The following is a 20840-nucleotide window of genomic DNA, read 5'->3' as shown; positions in this document are numbered from 1 at the left end:
GACTTTGTTATTTTATCCCTTTTGTTTTTAATCTGTTAGTGTAAATAATTTTGATTGTCATCTATATTTTTGCGCATAATAAATATTCCTTTATTAAGTTCTGCCCTTCTCTGGTAAAGAATCACAGTACCTGAAGAGACTAATTAGTATTTTGCAATTACATAGATAGTGTGCCAAGTTATATTTGGTGGATTTTTATTAGTAAGTTACCTGGGGGACCAAGGCACTCCATTTATAAATTGTCTTGGTTGTAGCAGCTCTAAAATAGTAATAGTTATATTATTATGCTTAAGTGTGGGTGGTGTTAAGAGGTTTTTATCATGATTTCCAGTCTAGTGCAGACAAATAGTGAGCTTTAACCCTTTAACCACAACAACTACGTCACGCACACTCTTGAAGTAGGGTGCATTCGTGACATGTAGCGTAAGGAGTGAGCTATGCGGGGAATGTATGTGTTGTGGAGCAACAATGGAGGAAAGGTTTGGGGCTCTAATGTATTGGCACTCCGTGTCTAGAGAAGATACAGTGGGTGTGAGATTTCTTTGTTCCCAATCCGATCTTATTAGCTCTCTTCAGTCCAGACAGTGTGGCACAGGGGAGGGAACTATATTTTGTTATGCTGATCACCCCTGCAGGGTGAATACATATTCAAGATTGACCAGGGTTGTGTTTGGCTTGTGCAGGCTCTGCCCTGGATCTGTCTCCTTAACAGTCTCAGCCAATTCTATGGGGAAGCATTGTGATTGGATCAGAATACCACTTCTGTCAGCCAAGAAGGCAGAACAGGGGCAGAACCACCAGCTGCAGACTTGAATACAAGTAAGATTTTACTATATTTAGGGCGGCAAAGGAAGGTCATGGAGGCTAGATGGTGGTTTTAACTATATAGGGTCAGGAATACATTAGTGTTCCTTTAACTATTTGGACTTTAACTACTTTGGTTGGTTTCTGCTCATTAGTTCGTTAGGATCACAGCTCTTGCTTTGACTTAAAAACTTGTGGTTAAACATTGCTTCACAGTGAGCTCTTTAAAACAAGTCCCTTTGAGTTAAACGCATTTGTGTTTTTAGGTCTTTAGTTTTATTTTAAACAAAGATAATTAAACCAGTTTTCCTTACCTGGACCTTCCTGATTTTATCACTAAAGATTGTATCTAGAGGAGCCACACTTAACTCTTTGGTGGTGAGGAAACCACCTACAATACACAGGATTGAGCAAAAATAAAAATGTTCTGCTTTCCTTTTAATTTTGCTTTTACATCAGCAAAACAGAGATAACCATTTTCGGTTTTTATTTTCCTTGTATGTAATTGGTAAATATCTGTAACACTGCAATTCAGAGGGAAACACCCATGAATGTTCAACACCCTTGACTGTGACCTACCATCTAGAAGAAACCAAGCTGAGTGAGATATCCATGGGGGGGGGGGGGAGGAGGGATTTCCACGGGCCTTGGCGTACATATCTGGAGCTGAATAAAAGCTCCAGAAAATTGACACCAGAAGGTGCCGGTTCCCTGTACCCTTTCCTAACCTATACCTAGTTATAGCCGGAGAGAATAAACTCTGGTTTGGGAAGTACCAGCTGCCATACCCGTATCTAAAAAGCGCTCTGAACCTCATCACTGCATGGCAATGAAATCAGTGCTGTATGCAGTTGGTTATTCTAACTATGCAGGACATCTCCTGGTTAACTATAGGTCCTTACAGGCCAGATTCTGTTAACAGCAAGGATTATTATTGGTTGCTAAAGAGGTTAATGCCCCATTACGGACACTCAAAATATACACCAAACATTGCTACATTCTTCATTACTTAAATGAGAAATACAGGAAATGTGCATTACACAGGTAAGAAACAGTAACGCTCTGATAAAACAAACGTGTATTTCTTAAAACTGCAGGGGGAAAAAAAAATCCAACTTTGCCACAGACTTCAAATCTTTTGCAAAAAAAGAAATAGCTACATAACAGAAATATACTTTACATCTTTATACAGATACTTATGAGAGGTGAGGCAGAAGGGAGACTTTCACAACATCTCCCATCCACCCCAGGTTCAAGAGTGCGTTTGAGTTAAATCCATATACAATCGGTTTTGTTTACAACAAAGAAATACAAAAAAAAAAAAAAAAAAATATTGGAAAAAACTTCCAAAAAAGGGTTAAATACATTTTCTTTCCTGTTTTGTAAATTCAACATAAGAAATTTTGATGCACCTACTGAGAGATGCAAGTCACTGAAAACTGATGTTATTAAAAAAATATTAATAAAAAAAAAAAAATTACATATATAATAATTCTCATAATCTCTGTATGAGCGGTGTTAGACTGTCTTGCATATCTTTAAAGTGATTTGAAGATCTGCAGCACTATCTTATAGGGAAAATATGGAACCGAACTGAAACGATAAAATGACTGTCACACAGTCCCTTTGCGTGAAAGGGAAACTAGACATTGTAATTGAAAGCAGCATAAAAGGGTTAAACTATTCAGTCAGAGGACCAGTGTCTCGTTAGGAGCCCAGCTTGCTGCTGGGAATTGAGGATTTTGCGCTCTGTGTAATCCCCTATTTTGATCTGCTATCTGAACACAGTAGGAAGCCCTAGCCCTGGATAAAACGAGGTATTGCCACTTAAATGATCGCTTTAATCTGCTGCAGGCGCGATACTCTATTATTAAGGGACGTGGGCACGCATTATTTGTAACGCATTCTTTACATTATTTACGTGGCCTGTAGATGCCTGTATTACCAAGCACGACAAACCTTCATCCTAACAGAATAAGACTATATTATTAGGAGCAATTTTTGATTGCTGCGCTTTCAAGGTTTTTTGCTGCTTAACAATGGAAAGGAGTGATTTCTTTCCTTTTTAAAAAACAAAAAAACTTTTCTTTTTCATATTGACATGCAAATACCCAATGTGCTAAGCATATTTCTTTCTAAGAAAATGGTACTAGTTGTAGTCAACAAATAAACTGGTAGCAGTGCTGGCACTGTTATAATATTACTAGCGTATGAATGTATGTCTGTGTATATACTTCTCTATACACGCATACATCAATATACTTACACATTGAGGTAAATACACCTGATATCTGTAATTTCAGGACCAACGTGGGGTGAACAATTAGTGGTTAAACAGATCTAAAATGCAGATGTGAAGTATTTTTACCATTTTTCTTTTTCTTTTTTTAAGATTAGTGTCTTATAAAAGAATGTATCAGGGCTTATTATATACATTATACACAGATATGGGCTGGCATGGACAGGGGGATTTCAGCCATGACGGCACGACTTCATACTCAACCCAATTTACTGCAGTCCTCCGTGTGAAAATGGGAGGGACGGTAAAAGCAGTTTAAAACTATGTCAGACCGCTCTGGTTAAAATAATAAAATGGATGCTTAACATGGGAAAGTACAGAGATTCACAAGTAATATCTGTACTGGCAAAATGAGCAGCAGAACTTTATAAAACACAATAGACAGCACACAAGTTGAACTGAACATCTTCGTTGAGAGAACCCATCTTCCACCCATCAATGTACTTCAATCCTCAGGATCACTGCTCAGCAATAGGCTGGTCAAGGATCATGGGAGCTGGTGCATAAAAGCAGCTGGAAAAAATAACTACCCTAGGTCAACTTTGTGTCACGAGAAGCTCTGGTCACCGATATTTACCGGGGGGTGCATTTTTGGCCCTTACCGTCCCTAGGTTATAATTATGGTCTGTCTGCCTCCGGAAAAGTCCAGGTGCCATGGTAGGAAAGGAAAATGATGAAATGCATGAAACTAACAGTTCCAAACAGTCACTCTCAAATAACTGACAAACACAAAACTCCCCAAACCCACTTACAAAACCCTGTGGAGAAGTGACAGTTTATAGGATAAACTATCCCAAGTTTGACTCCTAATATCTGGAAGAGTCATAAAGCCTGAGCATGTGTCAAGAAGACAGTCCACAGACCAAGTGGATATTGTAGATGGAGTGCACTAACAAATCGACAAAAACAAATTAATCATTCTGTAACTTGCAAAACAACATTAGAACTAGAAGTCAGTTGCCAAAGAGCGACATGTCCCTTTGCCCAAAGTTATTTTTTATTATTTTTTTCTCTTTTAAATGAGGTTTGTGGTTTAATCTCCAACTCTTCGTGAAAATAAAAATTCCAAGGCTATTCCTAATGGCCCCCATGTCTTCAGGAGGCAATGTTGAATAAATACAGCCCAGGTTTCCATAGAGTCAGAGAGGGGACAACTGAATGTCACAAAGGCCAACGGTTGGATTCTTCTATCCAGGTTGAGAGTGGGGAAACCACAAGGGCTTGGCTGAAACCGATGGTTGTAGAACACACATTGCCATTCGACTCTCATTCCCGGTGTGTCTTGTGATCCGGTCACATGACTATGTAAGTAGGGACCTCCGATAAAATTAATTCCTGCGAGAGAACATGTAGATGTATTAAAGATAAAGTATTTTACTGCAGCAAGGTAAAGGCACAGACATGCACACAGTTTAAGGGTGAGTATTAAGGATAATTCATTAATGGGTGAGCAATGCTATGGACTTACTCTACCAGCCACTGCACAACTAGAAAACACTGCTCCACCTGCCCTTGCCTAAAAATGTTGTATGGTTTCCATGCTTGAGCAATAGCACATTAATTAATGCTTCATGCTGGAGCAAAGGCATTGTGGATTGCATGCTTTATCTTTATCTAGGTTGCAGAACTGAACTACAATGAACCAGGATAAATGGATGAAAAGTCAGGTTCTGCATTTATACCAGAAAAAAAACAAATAGGGAGAGCTAATAAAACACATGGACATGAGAAGAGGGCTAAAAATGACAATGATAGAGAAGAGGGAATGGAGAGGCTGACTTACCACTCTCACCTCCTGGGGGGTGGGTACAATGACGGAGCTGAGCCTTGCTGACTTGCCACAATCGCTGTAGATGACAAACCTGTAAAGGAACAACCACAAGGTATACTATTGTTAATCATGAGACAATGACAGAAATGAAAGGCACAGAGAAGCTTTACTCTAAAATTACAGCCCACCTCAAATGATACAGAAACACCAATGTGTTGGGGTGAAATACACAATATTATTCCCCCCTCATTTTTCACATTGTCTGTAGCAGGAAGATTCCTCCCAAATCGACACTAATATGTCACACGTACTACAGACAAGATGATAAAAACCATACATAGGGTAATAACATAAGGCACTGCGTGAAGGTCTGAGACCACATTTGCCCTCACAATAGAAATAAAAAGCGGCATATCATTCACTCCACGGGTACAGCCACAGGGAAATCGTAAACTCCAGGGGTTGCGTTTCGTGTATCTGGCATGGACTTCTTCAGAAGTAACTCCAGCAGGCCGTGCCAGGCGGACAAAACGCAACCCCTAATGGAGTTTTGGGTTCCCTATGGGTGTAACCATACAGTGGGTGATATGTTGCTTTTTCTTATTTTCTTGTTAATGCATACAGCACCACAGACTTTCACACACAGTCTTTTGTTATTACCCTGTGAATGTTTTATTATCTTGTCCGTAAAACTTGCGTTACAGAGAAACTTTAACCTGATCAGAAATTCGGAGGTGGACACATTTTAATACTATAAGATTCACACTAAAGAGGACAGGCCTCCCAGGAACGTGTGAAAACCTACAGAATATGTATTGGGAAAGAATAAAATTTATAAAGGCAACCAAGATCTATTTTCCAGCCCCTACAAAGTGTACATCAATATCATTAATGTTCACAGTGCACTGCTCTGCCCAACACATGCCATTTTCATGATAAGGAGTCCCCAACTAATCCTTTTCTTGTAGACACCTAAGAAATTAACCAATGGCCTTTTATTCTAGTTCATCTCTGGAGCGAGGAATTCTCTCTACCTTCTCCGTAGGCTACGATCGGGCCATGCTTTTCAGTTACCCCGTTTATTTTTTAGTAAATCCTCTTTGGGTTTGATTTACAACTAAAAGCAAGGTGTGGAAAAATAAAACTTGAAAACAGAGCTAAATGAAGAGGCACTGCAATTACTATGGGTCCCTATAGGTAAAATACCCTCAAGACTCTACACTCACTGGGTCATAGTAAAATGCACCCCTACACCCAAAGATAAAGGAAATGGAAGGTGCAGTCAAATGAGCATGAAACGACCATACAGATAGACATTGGTGAAACAAGACATCTGCTTGCTTATTGTGACACCATAGGCAGTTTCCATAAAACTGTGACCCCAACAGATCAGAGTAAATGGTTAAATAAATACTATGGCAAATGGACACCAGATGAAAATTCTGCAGGGACTATTGTGGAGGTAGATGGGAACAATAGTTTGACAGCTGGGGATCTACCTTTGGCAGAGTGGGCATGTTAAAGCAAAAAGAAACAACTGACATGGAGATAAAATACAATTCAATGGGCTATTTAATACAATCTATCTACGGGCTAATAGGAGGATTATATTATGACAGAAGCAAGAACATTTTTTGACGGATACTATTCAATTATGGATCTGGAAAATACTCTACAATTTACCAAACTAGTCATTTCTGAAAGCACACTAGCACAGGCAGAACAAAGGCCAGCTGTTGGATTGTAATTCCCATCATATTCGGCAAGCCGTAGTTGTAATGGAGGTTATGGTAGTTTTATACACAGTGGGGGGCCTGCAGCAATCTGTGCTAAAGTACTATTCCGAGACAGATTTTGGAGACAACATATGTTTCATTTGCATTACGCTGGAAGACACGGCGAGAACAATGAGAGCCGCTCGCTGCAGATTGAAATCTTAAAACTAGAGGGCCTGCTGTGCAGCTGCTGTAAGACACAGCAAGTGGCCAAGAGTGCAAGGGAAACTCACTCCAGCATAATGAGATAAATGGCACATTCCAGATTACTGTGTAGCAATTTATGGAAACATTTACAGCTCCTCGGTTAGTTTTATAGGCCACTATCGCATAAAGAGGCACTTAGCGCAGCTTTATATTGCATCCAGTTTAACAGAAAAATCCGGTTTCATTTATTGCGATAAGAAGCAGCAAGGGACAAGGAAGGTCCATCTTACCTGGGCCATATGGCAGCTGGTATTGTGCAGGAAGCAGGGAGTAGCCAAGGTGGTGATGGTGGTGATGAGAGGACATTAAACGTTGGGAGGGTGAAGTGCGGGGTCTTTCTGAATTCCTGTCCCCACCCCTGTCTGGGGCTCCCATACTGCTGCAGCCAGGGCCCCCTCCTGAACCACCAGGTACACTGCATCCTCCTCGATCCCGGTCGTGGGGAGATTTATCAGAAATCTGTATACAAAAATCAAGAATAATGGATATATAGCAATGTTCCTAGAAGTAATTTGCTGGTTACATCTCTTACACAGGTGTTGTTCTAGTGCCAACAGAATTGTGTGTTAAAGGGACGCTTAGTGGCACCAATACAACTGCATAACAGATTTAGGACTCCACAACATGCGGTGTGCATAGAGTATAGGAAGTATACCGCCAATGCGCACAAAAGCAGAGCTTACTGATAGCTCTATACACTGTATGTGTATCTCTATTTTTCCAAATAATATTAAGACTTAGTCGTCCTTTTTTCACCTTGTTACCTTACATATTAGGCCACATCTGAGGATTTCTCGAGGCACTACACCCTACAATCTACACACTCATCCTACTTATGACCAAATAAGAAAGACTCTGGTTTGGGTTGTATCAGCTGCCGTCCACACCACTCTTCAAACGCTAGAAACCCACCTGCCTTTACTCCATAACATCATGTATATTTCCATGCTCAAATATTGTTTTGCACCATTTTGCAGCATAAGCCTGTCCCCTTAGTCACTCATTCCAACTACCAACATACTTATTTCATTACCTGCTGTATGTACATAGATAAGCCACTAAGAGCATGGAGTGAGTAGGACAAGCTATTTCCAGGACAAGGAGCAGACACCAAAGCAAGACATACAAGAATATATCTACAGGTCTGCCTCTCTTGTCCCTATTTAAGCGGTCATGCAGAAGTCTAGTACAGTGTTCCCACAGCCGGTGTGGTCAGTGTCCTGAGCTATGGAAGTGCCATTAGAAGACCTGTGCAGGGAAGAAGTCTAAATTGAAGCTGGCTGTTCTGTTTACAATCAGTACTGCTCACAAACTGAAATACCTGTAATCATAGGACATTACCCATCTGCCTGAAGTGCCCCCCGGTACCTGTTCCAACAGACGTATTGTATAAACACAGATAAGTAAATCCCAGCCACTGACTTCTTTAACTTGTTCACTGGGAAGTCCATCTGGAATGAACGGTTTAAGCTTACCGTAGGAGACTTGCTCTTGTAATGGCTTGCGTGCTGCTGCAGAATGTCCAGAGCTTTAGATTCAGATGTGGGTTTACAGCTTGGACTAGCTCGAGACTTCTCAGACTCTTCGCTGCCTGTGACTTTGTTACCATAAGGGGAAAAAGAGTAACTGGAGGGGAGATAGGAACCTAAATGGGAAGATAAGAGGGAGACACACAGCATTCAGAAAACACTTATTTCAAGATTGTTTATGAGACTTATATTTATTTATTTTTGTCGAGGTTAATAATATAGTGCAAAGACAATACAAACTAGAAAAGGGGTGAAACTAAGACATTAATATAAATTTAATAAAAAAATAAATCTAGAGTGCAACACGTCAAAGGTACAATGTAGGCACCCAGACTGCTTCAGCTTATTGAAGTGGTCTGGGTGCTGTGTCCCTTTTGCACTGAGTGCTGCAATGTAAAACACTGCAGTTCCAGAGAAATGCAATGTTTACATTGCAGCTCTAAGTCTGCCCTCTGTGGCTGTCCATCAGATAGCCACTAGAGGGCTTCCGGAAACCGGAAACGGACTTTTGGTTCGTTATCGGACGCTGGACGTCCTCACACTCTGCATGAGGACCTCCAGCGTTAGATATTTTTTCCCCATAGGAAAGCACTGATTCAAATGCTTGTGCATTAGACCCTGCTCGCCGCAGGAGGGGGCGGAGCTTCGACCCAGCGCCGAGGGACATCGGCGCTGGGATAATGTAAGTAAAAGGGTTTTTACCGGTTTATTTACCGGGGAGGGGGGAGGCAGAGGGATCTCTATCCCTTTAATTATTATATAGCTCACAGTATTCTTAAAGGGACGCGGTAGGCACCCAGACCACATCAGCTCATTGAAGTGGTCTTGGTGATGTGTCAGTTTTTTCAACTTCGTGATGCAATGTTTACATTGAAGCTCTAAGTCTGCCTTCTGCGGCTGTCCACCAGAATGCCACAAGAGGGCTTCCTGAATTGAAACAGACCTTTGGTCCATTAGCTGATGCCCTCACGCTCTGCATATACAAATATTTGATGCCACATGAAAGCCCCGTTTCTCCTGAACAAAATTATATATGATAAGTGTGGGTGCACATAATATGAAAGATGTGAATTACGCCTGAACAGACATATAGCGCAAATTCAAGGTTTTGTTGTAGTTTTGTTTTGATCACAGCTTGTATAACTGCCTCAATCCTTAAGGGGTTCAAGATAAAGTACCCTATTATTATTATTATGTATTATACACACATAGACTAGAAGAGAATATTCGTAGTTATTTATTACATACAGCCATGAAAAAAAAAAGTCTGAACTGTGATCTAACCAAGTCACCTCTTTTGACCTGAACATTGGCTGAACTTGGAAAGGTCTGCAGAGGTGTTTGGAATTAGCCCAGAGCAACCTTAGTGCGTCAACATTCTTCACTGATTATACATTCTGTGAGTCTGTACTAGATTGCAATACAAAAATTCAGTTACCTGAGTAGTTCTGCATCATGACTGCAGGCATCCCGCGGTAGCTTGGATGGTTGGGGTCATAAGCCTGACTGTAGGCATAACCGTGGAGATAAGGGATGTATGACTGATGTTGAGTAAGAGGTGATGAAACTGGTACATGAGTACTAGTGCGTGGATCCTTAGGGAGTACTCTAGGATCCTCTGCTGCTGGTGGTCCCTTCACATCCCCACTTGCCCCTTCTTTGCCTTCTTCCTTGGATGAAGCTTCTTTACTTCTGCTGCGCTCCTCCTTCACTTTCCTCTCTTCCTTCCACCGCTCTTCTTCCGCAACTTTCATGGTATCTGGGTACTTGGGATAAACATATGTCCACATGCGAGAATCTGCCTCCTGCTGGGCATTTATGACAAAGAAACAGAATTAACCTCAATGCAACAGGGTCATTGTCAAGTATTCAGTATGAAACATCTTAGGAGATGCAAATAGGAATTCACATTTCCATAAGAGATGCAGCCACAATACACAGATCTACCATCACAATTAATCCCAGCACTAAACCAAACTCATATGCGGGTTTACAGATTAACCCATACAACGGTTTCTTTACTCTCCACACATTGGTTATTTCTATATGTTTAGCCTAGTTGCCAGCCTTCACCTGTTCTTGTTTTGCAAATAGTTTCAAGGGAAGAACTGTGCTATATTTCTCATAGAAAGACTGGCTTGGCAATTACCTCCCAGCTTCCTGTTATATCAGTTTGATTTCACTGATATTGTATTGTATTCTTTTTGAAAGGCAGCTTCAACTCTGAAATCTATGGATTCTTTTAGACTAGTTAAATATGGGAATACATACCCAGAGCACCCTATTTTATTCTGGAGAGAATATTTAACTAAAATAAATAAAAAAAAATGTATATGGATTTGTTTAACAATACAAATAGAAACATAGAAACATAGAATGTGACGGCAGATAAGAACCATTCGGCCCATCTAGTCTGCCCAGTTTAATAAAAATCAAAAAACAGCAACATATTCCATAACTACTGTTTTAATATTGAACATCTCATTGTCCACATAGCAGAGCCTTCTGACCATTCTAAAGCTTAGAGCAACTAAATAGCTTTACAAGTGATTTGATACTTACAGGTCTGTACCACAAGCCAGGATCCAAACCAGTCTGACGGTTACACTCCCCACTAGGTTTGGGCTCAGTGGGTTCTTTTCCTGAATGCCCACCTGTCTCAGAAACTTTTGTTTTCAGTCCCTCGGTTTGTTGAACAGACATCTTTGTAGAGTCCTCCAGTTTGGGGATAATCACGGATTTGCTTGAATCAGGACCAGGTCCTAAATCCTTAGGTTTGGAACCTGATTTTCCCAAGTCTGTTAGGCTTGGAGCCTTGGTTAGTGTTGGGGGCACTGAAGACTTGTGCTTCCACTCTTCCTTGAGAGATGCCTCCCTATCTCTCATGGCCATTTCTGCTTTCTTCTCCATATTACGCTGTTGCTGCTGTTGCTGCTGCTGCTGTTGTTGTTGCTGTTGCTGCTGTTGCTGTTGCTGTTGCTGCTGTTGCTGTTGCTGCTCAAGATTCTGCCTTTGCTTTTGATGCTCCTCATACTGCTGTCTGTATGCCGGATTGGTGCTTAGTAAGTGAGCATGGTAACCTTGTTCACTGTAGCCATAGGGAGGAACATATGCATACTGATTGTAATAGAGAGACTGCATGTACATGTTGGGGCGTTGTTGAATCACAGAAGGCTGCTGGTTTGTGCTGCACAATTCTGGCTTTTTCTCTTCAGGGGGTTCAGCTTTCATTTTTACTTCTGTAACCTCCAAATCCTCTTCCTTCTTGACTTTAAGAGTCTGGTTTTCAGGTGTAGCCTGAACAGTGGGATTAATGGCCCCAGGACTGGAATGCGCATAGTTGGGAGAGTAGTAGGTTTCAAAGCTCTGGTAATATGGTGACTCTTTACTCTGTGGTTGAGGTGGGAAAAGGGACTTTTTGGCACTTTCCTTTACCAGCTGTTCCGGATCCTTTACTTTAGTGCTATCCAGTTTACCTTCTCCATCCTCCCCTGCATCAGAAATGTCAGAGTAGGCTGGACTGTTTGTTTTAGCAGAGGTCCCTTCAGCTCCATTTTGAGTTACAACATGTAGAGGAGTCATGGGCTGCCCAGGACTGGGGTTCTCTATTCGGCTTGATGTACCCCCTCCTCCAATGGATGGGCTAGGAGCATTGTCAGTGAAACTATAAATTTTGTCAGCCTCTGCTTTTATGCTAGCCAAACGGCTTTGATGTGATTCAGAACCGTTAATCAATCCATCACCTTTCACAGAAGAATCCCCCCCTGCTTCCCCATAAGGGCTTTTCCCTTCTTCTGGACGACCAGGCTTAATAGAGCTTCCAGATGTATCCTCATCTCTGTTCTCTTTTTTCTTTTTATCCTTCTTTTTCTTGTCTCTAGATGGAGTTAGTGCTGGATTGATGCTGGACGGTTCTCCCATTACAGTGGGTTTTGGCTGAATAGGTTTGAGTTGGGGACTGGTAGGCATGGCTTGCACAACTGTTGTGGTGAGTCCAGTCGATGAACCAGGACTAGAAGCAGTGAATGTGGTGGCCTGTATAGTATACATCTGTTGTGGTAATATAGCCGGTGCAATAGGACGGGCGGACTTTACACTCTTCGAAGAAGTCAACTTCTCCTGCTTACCACTAAGGCTTCCCTTCTTGATGGAATCTTTATCTGTTAGCCTCTTTTCCTGAGACTCAAAGCCATCATTGCTGGTGTCATCTGCTGCTAGAGTTCCATCCTCAGAGCCATCATTAGAAAGTGCACCTGGGTCCATATCACCTTCGGTACCAATTTTCTTTTTGCACACCATCTTTCCACCAAATTTAGCAGAATGAGGTGGGCTTTGTGGCTCAAGTAAACGAGCTTTAGGTGTGGCAGAACGGGCAGGTGAGAGGGAACCTTTTTGGGAAGCAAAGGCACCATTGCAACTTCCCATATCTAGGTGAAGATGGGGCTCCTCCCCACACTCGCTATCTCCATCTGCCTCTGGCTTACTGTCATCATCTGTGTGTGCATGAGCCTGATGGTACTTCAGGCCATTTATGTGCTTGTACTTTTTGTTGCAATTAGGGTGGGGACAGTCTATTAGAATGGGAGAAGAGCAGTTTCTATCCATTGTAGTGGCCTCAACTTTGATAGTGCTCAGTGGAACTGTTAAAGGCAGTGACACAGACACTGGTGCAGAGGAGGAGCCCAATGAATTTGTACGAGCACGTTTGCTCCCTTTAGAATCTTCTGAGCTAGAAGTCAGTTCAAGATCAGAAGGAGGTTTGCTCTTGCGTTTGCTAGCAGAAGATGGGCTTGCTTTAATGTCCTCTGTGGTGCCACATGGCGGGGGGCGGTGCTCGCCTGAGTTCTGACTGCCCCGTCTTCCTTTGTTGTTGGCTCCAGCACGTGTCTTGCTACTGCTGCTACTGCTGCTGCTAGCTCCTTTGTTCTCAGGGGCTGGTGCGGCTTCAGCGATGGGGGCATTGCTGCTTGGTCGCATACGTTTGCCCCTCCCCCGTCCATTCCGCATCTCCAAGTCACTGGTGGGAGAGTCGCAGAATCTGGAGGGGGAAGGGATCAAGAAGACATAGTGAGCACTCATAACAAAAAAATGTCATAGCACTTACATAAGATTTTCTCAATACTTATACTTGAGAAGAGTAATATATTGGATATAATATTGTATACAAGTTAAATCCGTGTGTCTGCAAGAAATTAGTATACTAACCTTGGGGGAGCCCAGTCATGCCGTGTGCAGTCTAGCAGCGTGCCAACATAGGTCTTGTTCCTCCAAGTCACGTTGACAACCAGCATTCCTACAAGAAGAGACAGCGTCACCCATAACCATACATGGATAGCAAATACGCTAGTACAAAGGCTTAACATAGCAAGGATAAAGAGGAGGTTGACAAGTTTTCTATTCAGTGCCCGATCTCTTAGAAATTTACAAATACACAAAGCAAACAGATTTAACACCCATAGTTCTTATAAAAAAAACAAAAAAAAAGAAAAGATACTCTAAGCTCCTAAACAACTTCAGCTTATTAATGCAATTGTGGTGTATAGATTATGCCCCTACAGTCTCACTACTCGATTCTCTGCCATTTAGGAGTTACATAATTTTTTGTTTATGAAGCCTAGGTCACACATCCCCTGAATGGGACTCATAATTCACATGACCGAAAAGGTTTTGTTTTCAATCAGATCTTGCAGCGCATTTACTTTTTTTTTTTTTTTTTTACTGCTCTGTAAGTTGAACGTTAATCACACACAGGAGGCTTCTACAGCTCTAGAAGGTTATTAAAACAGAGCAAGATATATGAAAGACTGCAATAAGGATGTTTAAAAATGAGATCTCACTTTACAGGAAGTGTGTAGGGAGACTATGCAAGTAAAATGTTGGAAGGTGTGGCTAGGGCTGCATAAACAAAATTTATTTAACTCCTGAATGGCAGAGAATAGAGCACTGAGACTGCAGGGACACGAGCAACACACCAAAATCACTTAAGTTAAGGTTGATTTGGTGTTTATAGAGTGTCCCTTTCATAAAAGAAACATTAATTCATTTTTGTATTTTTATTCTCTGGAATTTCCTTACATTTATATTCCAGCATGGAATTCCAAAACAAGGAACACATTCACAAGAGTAACCGGTTCAACCTACCAATAAAACTAATTGTGTATCTAAACAATAAGGCAATAATGTTCACTATTCTTTAAATTCTGCATGACATATGCGCCAATTTCATAGACTGCATATGTGTAAAATATATTTCAGTGCCACTGTTTGACCCCTTAATGTCGCCAGGGCGTTCTATGCCGTTCCCATTATAATGGGTTTTAAAGCAGTTATGGCGGCATAGAACGCCCTAACCGCTTTAAGCCCAGAGCCCTGCAAATACTCACCTCCGCCACGATCCTCTTCTGGTGGACTGCCTTACAGCCCCGGCAGTCCCCTCTCTTCAATTTAGGTCCCCAGGGGCAATGTGATCGCTCTGAAAGAGTGTTTACTTTGTCAGTATTGCCTAAACTGACTTCTTCCCAAAAACAAAAAAAAGTTAAAGAAATCATGGGTAAAAAAAAAAAAAAAAAAAGAAAAAATCTATCTATCCCATAATAAGTGTATTTTTATATTGATCGCTATATCTATTTAGATATAGATATATATAGTGTGTATCATCATCATCATCCTCAGACAGCCTGTAGATGGCAGCACTCCCTACTTATCTACTGGAACTGAAGGCAAAGTACCATAAGTCCAAACAGTGTTAGTTTTGTCTAATTTCCTCAAAACACTGTTTTCATTGTGGAAAAACATGACTAAAAACTAAATAGAAATAAAGTGATTATGACAAAAGCTATAATGAATTTAATGACATTTTAGTCAAGGAACTAGGAATAAAACAAAATCTGCTACCAAATGAACACTGCTACATTGCCTGTGGGAGCGATGTAGAAACGAGCGGAGTTACTTTGCCTTTGAATGTGACAATTGTCTAACAAAGGGTGCATGTCCCTTTTAACAGATATTCAGATAATCTGTACAATGGTATTTTACAGCCAATACGGTTTTTCTAATATCTCAGAGTTGCACTTCTGCTTAAAAGAAAAGAATGTTATGTCATATGCAATTAATACTGGTTTTCATTATTGAGAGATAACTTGAATTTTCTATATTCAAATAATAATTTTTAATTACGTTAATAAAGTAGCAACCTCACCTGCTCTTCCTTCTACACACCAATATTACATGAGTACATTATGTCACCACATATATCCATGGAGGATGGAGAGAAGGGACTACTGCGAATACGTACTGAAAGCTGTGTAGGTAGCATAGAGCTTCATTCATAAACTATGCAATTATGGTCATCCTGCTGCTATCAACTAGTGTTAATAGCTTCATTCATGATTTTATGAAGGACACAAAAAAATTGCTTGCCTTACAGATTTGGTCAATAGAAGAGTCATGTTGAAAGGACCGCAAGTTACCCACCTTCAATGTTGGCATGAGCAGTGACCTCCCAGGTCATAAAACTTCCCAAACCAGGTCCATCTCACTATAGAATTGCCCAGAAATCCCCGCAACCAACTCACTTTCTTCCAAGAGGGGATTATAGCTGGCTCCTCTGGTCGGTTTGGGGCTTGTCCTGTTGCTGGGGAAACCCTGTTACTTTCTAGGCTTATGTTAATAAGGCTGTAATAGCTGATCTGGCTAGCATCCTGTAACAAAACTGTCTGGGCTGAGTCCTGCTATGAGCACTTAGTTTGGCCAGCTTTTGTCAAGGATGTTCCTACCCACTTCCTGCTTAACTCTGTACATAATCACTTTTTAGAGTAGGTTTCTTCTCAGAGTACCCTAGTGTTGTTCACTGTCCACAATAGGATGATGTGTCTTAAAGTTGAGCACATGCACTCTCTCCTCCCAGAGGTGCTACACTCTAAGGTGAGAAAGGATCGACTTGCCGCAGTGCAGGCATCTGAAGTGCTAGATCATACCACAGTATTTTCCTGTCACAGTCTCTTGTGGCTTCAGTTGATGAGTAGGACAAACCAAGACCAGACCTATAGGCACTGGAACTCTGAAGAAAATCCAAGAGGTGGATGCACCCTACATAATGTGGAGCCAGTATTTAACGCCCACAGTGCAACAATAGGGGAAGAAATTATAGGATCCAAGCATTTTATTCTAGTATAGATCCAAGCATTTTATTCTACTACAGATCCCTCCCCATTGTCCATTAGGAAAACAACTGAACTTTGGCAAGTAAAGCATCAGACGAGTACCAATGCACCATAACAGATATCACCAACTAAAATATATTAAATTTAATCAGAATATTGTAACAAACATATCTACGCACAGGCATTATTAAGCATAGGATATTCACACAGCACATTTCCTGCCAGTGTTCACTGCTTGCATGCATTTCCATCTTACCATCCTCTGTCTCTTGCCACACAATGCCCTCAAGATTAACGCTTGTTCCTGGCTCGCAGGGCCCCAGACATTCAGGTTCAGTTGCAAGGGCCACGTCACTGGTATTAACACCAACAGACCGTGTGCGCACCATGATCTGTTCACACGGGGAGGAAATGTCATTGTTCACCATTGGGACCAATAAATGGAGAGGCAAGCCAGACGAAGCACACACCGGGGACTCCATCTAAAATGGATGGTGAGGAAAAGATAGGGCCAAGTCAGAAGTAAAGAAAGAAGGGTGGGGGGAAAAGAGTGATCAAAGGTTATGAAAAAGAAAAGAAAAGAGAATGGGTGGAAGAAAAGAGGAATAGTTAATATTACAACACAAAACAAATCTTTAGGAAAATATTAAATTATTTGCAATTTGTAACATTTTAAGCTTCTTTTCAGGAGCCTGGGCTCCACCTTCAGAAGGAGCCTGCGTGCAAGAGAAGTGAAGAATTGTAAAGACGGCAAGACGGATTTAAACCGTAATTACCCAGTGGGAAATGTCCTAGAATGCCCTACCACTAGAGTATTCAGCAGTGGTTATGGTGTTTGGGGGTGTCAATTTATGTGCTTCAAATGTACAATAAATAAGTAACAAGAACAAAAAAAACAATACATGTCACCTACAATTATTTATAGCTGCTCAGATTCATTTTATGCTTCAAAATTATGATTACAGGGAACAGGGAAAAGAAGCATATTATACTGACTACAAACATTTTCGGAATTGTAATGATTATACATGTGTACATTTAAATCCATCAATTAATGAAATGAAAAAAATCAGTTATAAAATGCAGAGTAAGTGACACCACAGGTAATTAACGCAATTAACGATAACTGGTCGAGAGAATGCATACTAGAAGGTGGAAATAATGACTAGTAAGCAGCAAGAAATGAGTTTCAAACCAAAAAGCAAACCACAAAATGCACCCAATATACAATGTTTTATAGCCATGTCAGCAAATGTCATTTAAAACCTCTGTCGCCAAAAACTTTCCCAATCATGGTAAAGTTATGGTGCTTGCCTTAGAGCATCACTTTAACCCTTTCAGGATGGAAGAATACATTTTGCCCTCATTCTTCCATTTAGTAAAGGAATCCTTAAAATATCAGATTGCTATGACGGCGCACACACATCATTGGTCCCCAACTGCTGTAGGGGAAAAACTAGTAAATAATAATGAAAATAATGAATATGAGGTTCAGGTAGAATCAGGGTAGATGATGACATGTGTGCTGCGGCTATTAGCATTTAGCATGGCGGTTGGTAAGTACATCAGCTTCATCTCATGATGGGTAAGCTGCCTGGGTGATTGGCAGTTGGTAAATATAGACGCTTCGCTCATATGATATGGTATCATGGGAAAGATGGAAAATCAGCAAAGACTGGCTTCAAATACCTTTACAGAAAGGAACTGATCAATGCAAATATATAAACCTGCTTGTTGGCTTTATTCAAATATGCCCAATTCTCACATAGTATACTCGGCAAAACCACATTAAAATTATTAGTTGGTTCATTGCTGAGAGAAAAAAAAAAAAAAAAAGAAGAAGAAAGTGAGCAGGTGAGACACTCCTAGAATGGATGGATGGGTGAGGAGTGTAAGAAATCTGGTAATAAATGGAAGAGAAATGTGACATTGTAAGAGACTCACTAATAGATGGAGATGAAAATGAGTGTGTGTGATAGATACACTAACAGGTGGAAGAAGGCAAGACTGTAGGAGACTCCGGCATTGAAAGAAGAAAACAAAACGTTTAAGAGAGCCAGAGATTAAAGCAAATAGGGTTAGAGCGTGAGAGATGTGGGGATTGAAAAAAATGAGAGCTAGACTACATGATTCAGACTATAACATCCCACAATTTTCTTCCTTCTAACCCCAGGTCTCTCAACGCTCTATCAGGCTTACAGAGCCTGCTGCTTGAGCCAACGGTCTGAGGCTTCGATCAGAAAACTGGGTGAAAAGTATAGTATGTATGTCAGGAATCCTTCCACCATCAGCAGAAGGAGGTGGGCAGTACGTCTTTGCAGGTTTGGCGTTATACCATATATAAATAGTTTATAACCTTAAAGCAACTCTGTACTGTACACTTTATGTATGCACATGATCTGAGCCAGGAAGGGGAGGGAGAAGGACTTGACATTAGGCAGCACAGATTGTCAGTCACATGTGCCGGTCTGTAATATAACTAGCCCCCAACACAAAAGTGAAAGTATTTCTGTATGTGAAGCATTTCAAGCAGAAAATGCTCTGCATATACAGAATCCTACAACCATGACCATTTCTAAAAGCAGAAGTGGCCATGGAGGTTGGAGTAACCCTTTAATAAACATATCAAAGTTTAAAGGGACACTATAGTCACCAGAACAACTACAGCTTATTGTATTTGTTCTGGTGAGTAGAATCATTACCATCATGCTTTTTGCAGTAACCACGGTCTTTTTAGGGAAAAGGCAGTGTTTACATTACAGCCTAGTGATAACTCCAGTGGCCACTCCTCAGATGGCTGCTAGAGGTGCTTTCTGGTGCAGTGCGGCACAGTAAGCAGCACTGCCATTCAGCGTCTCCTTCCCCTGCATGCAGACACTGAACTTCCCTCACAGAGATGATTGATTCAATTCATCTTTATGAGGAGATGCTGATTGGCCAGGGCTGTTTTTGACTTGCTGGCTCTGCCCCTGATCTGCCTCCTTCACAGTCTCAGCCAATCCTATGAGGAAGCATTGTGATTGTCTCAGTACACCACTTCTGATGACGACAGCAGTCAGATCATGAGCAGAGGCAGCAGCTGCAGGCATGAATACAAGATTGTACTATATTTAGGGAGGTAAGATAAGTTTTAACACTATGGGGTCAGGAATACAGGTTTGTATTTCTGACCCTACAGTATTCCTTTAAAAATAGATGACAGTTTTCCTTAAACAAGAGAAAAAGAAGAAATGTATTTAGCATGAACACAATGGGAATAAACTGAAGAAGCTCCACTAAATAGTAAGTAGAAGAAAAATTAATTTACATGGCAGACTTATATTACACATAAAACTAGTGCTAGTAACAGCCATGTGTGGACTGAGAGGCATAAATACAGGGAGTGCAGAATTATTAGGCAAGTTGTATTTTTGAGTATTAATTTTATTATTGAACAACAACCATGTTCTCAATGAACCTAAAAAACTCATTAATATCAAAGCTGAATATTTTCTGAAGTAGTTTTTAGTTTGTTTTTAGTTATAGCTATTTTAGGGGGATATCTGTGTGTGCAGGTGACTATTACTGTGCATATTTATTAGGCAACTTAACAAAAAACAAATATATACCCATTTCAATTATTTATTTTTACCAGTGAAACCAATATAACATCTCAACATTCACAAATATACATTTCTGACATTCAAAAACAAAACAAAAACAAATCAGTGACCAATATAGCAACCTTTCTTTGCAAGGACACTCAAAAGCCTGCCATCCATGGATTCTGTCAGTGTTTTGATCTGTTCACCATCAACATTGCGTGCAGCAGCAACCACAGCCTCCCAGACACTGTTCAGAGAGGTGTACTGTTTTCCCTCCTTGTAAATCTTACATTTGCTGATGGACCACAGGTTCTCAATGGGGTTCAGATCAGGTGAACAAGGAGGCCATGTCATTAGATTTTCTTCTTTTATACCCTTTCTTGCCAGCCACGCTGTGGAGTACTTAGACGCGTGTGATGGAGCATTGTCCTGCATGAAAATCATGTTTTTCTTGAAGGATGCAGACTTCTTCCTGTACCACTGCTTGAAGAAGGTGTCTTCCAGAAACTGGGAGTTGAGCTTGACTCCATCCTCAACCCGAAAAGGCCCCACAAGCTCATCTTTGATGATACCAGCCCAAACCAGTACTCCACCTCCACCTTGCTGGCATCTGAGTCGGACTGGAGCTCTCTGCCCTTTACCAATCCATCCATCTGGCCCATCAAGACCCACTCTCATTTCATCAGTCCATAAAACCTTAGAAAAATCA

The 20840-nt window shown here is 41.0% G+C and overlaps 1 protein-coding gene across 3 annotated transcripts in view; it reads right to left on the bottom strand.

Annotated features, from left to right (window-relative positions):
- Positions 1 to 3165: 3165 nt before the first annotated feature.
- The window catches only part of ZNF609 (zinc finger protein 609), an 81692-nt gene continuing 64017 nt past the window's right edge, over positions 3166 to 20840 (bottom strand). For 2 of the 3 annotated variants that reach the window (XM_063449295.1, XM_063449296.1), the window contains exons 3-10: positions 16804 to 17029; positions 13591 to 13678; positions 10948 to 13423; positions 9824 to 10193; positions 8332 to 8501; positions 7087 to 7315; positions 4887 to 4965; positions 3166 to 4438 (exon numbers count right to left, since the gene is read on the bottom strand). In XM_063449295.1, the coding sequence (XP_063305365.1) occupies positions 4892 to 4965; positions 7087 to 7315; positions 8332 to 8501; positions 9824 to 10193; positions 10948 to 13423; positions 13591 to 13678; positions 16804 to 17029 (3633 nt within the window). In that variant the 3' untranslated portion in view covers positions 3166 to 4438; positions 4887 to 4891. The remainder of the gene's footprint in view (positions 4439 to 4886; positions 4966 to 7086; positions 7316 to 8331; positions 8502 to 9823; positions 10194 to 10947; positions 13424 to 13590; positions 13679 to 16803; positions 17030 to 20840) is intronic. The other variant, XM_063449297.1, reaches the window with a different exon arrangement.

Source organism: Pelobates fuscus, chromosome 3 (assembly GCF_036172605.1).
Source record: "Pelobates fuscus isolate aPelFus1 chromosome 3, aPelFus1.pri, whole genome shotgun sequence".
NCBI lineage: Eukaryota > Metazoa > Chordata > Amphibia > Anura > Pelobatidae > Pelobates > Pelobates fuscus.
This window is presented reverse-complemented; position numbering and strand designations above follow the sequence as displayed.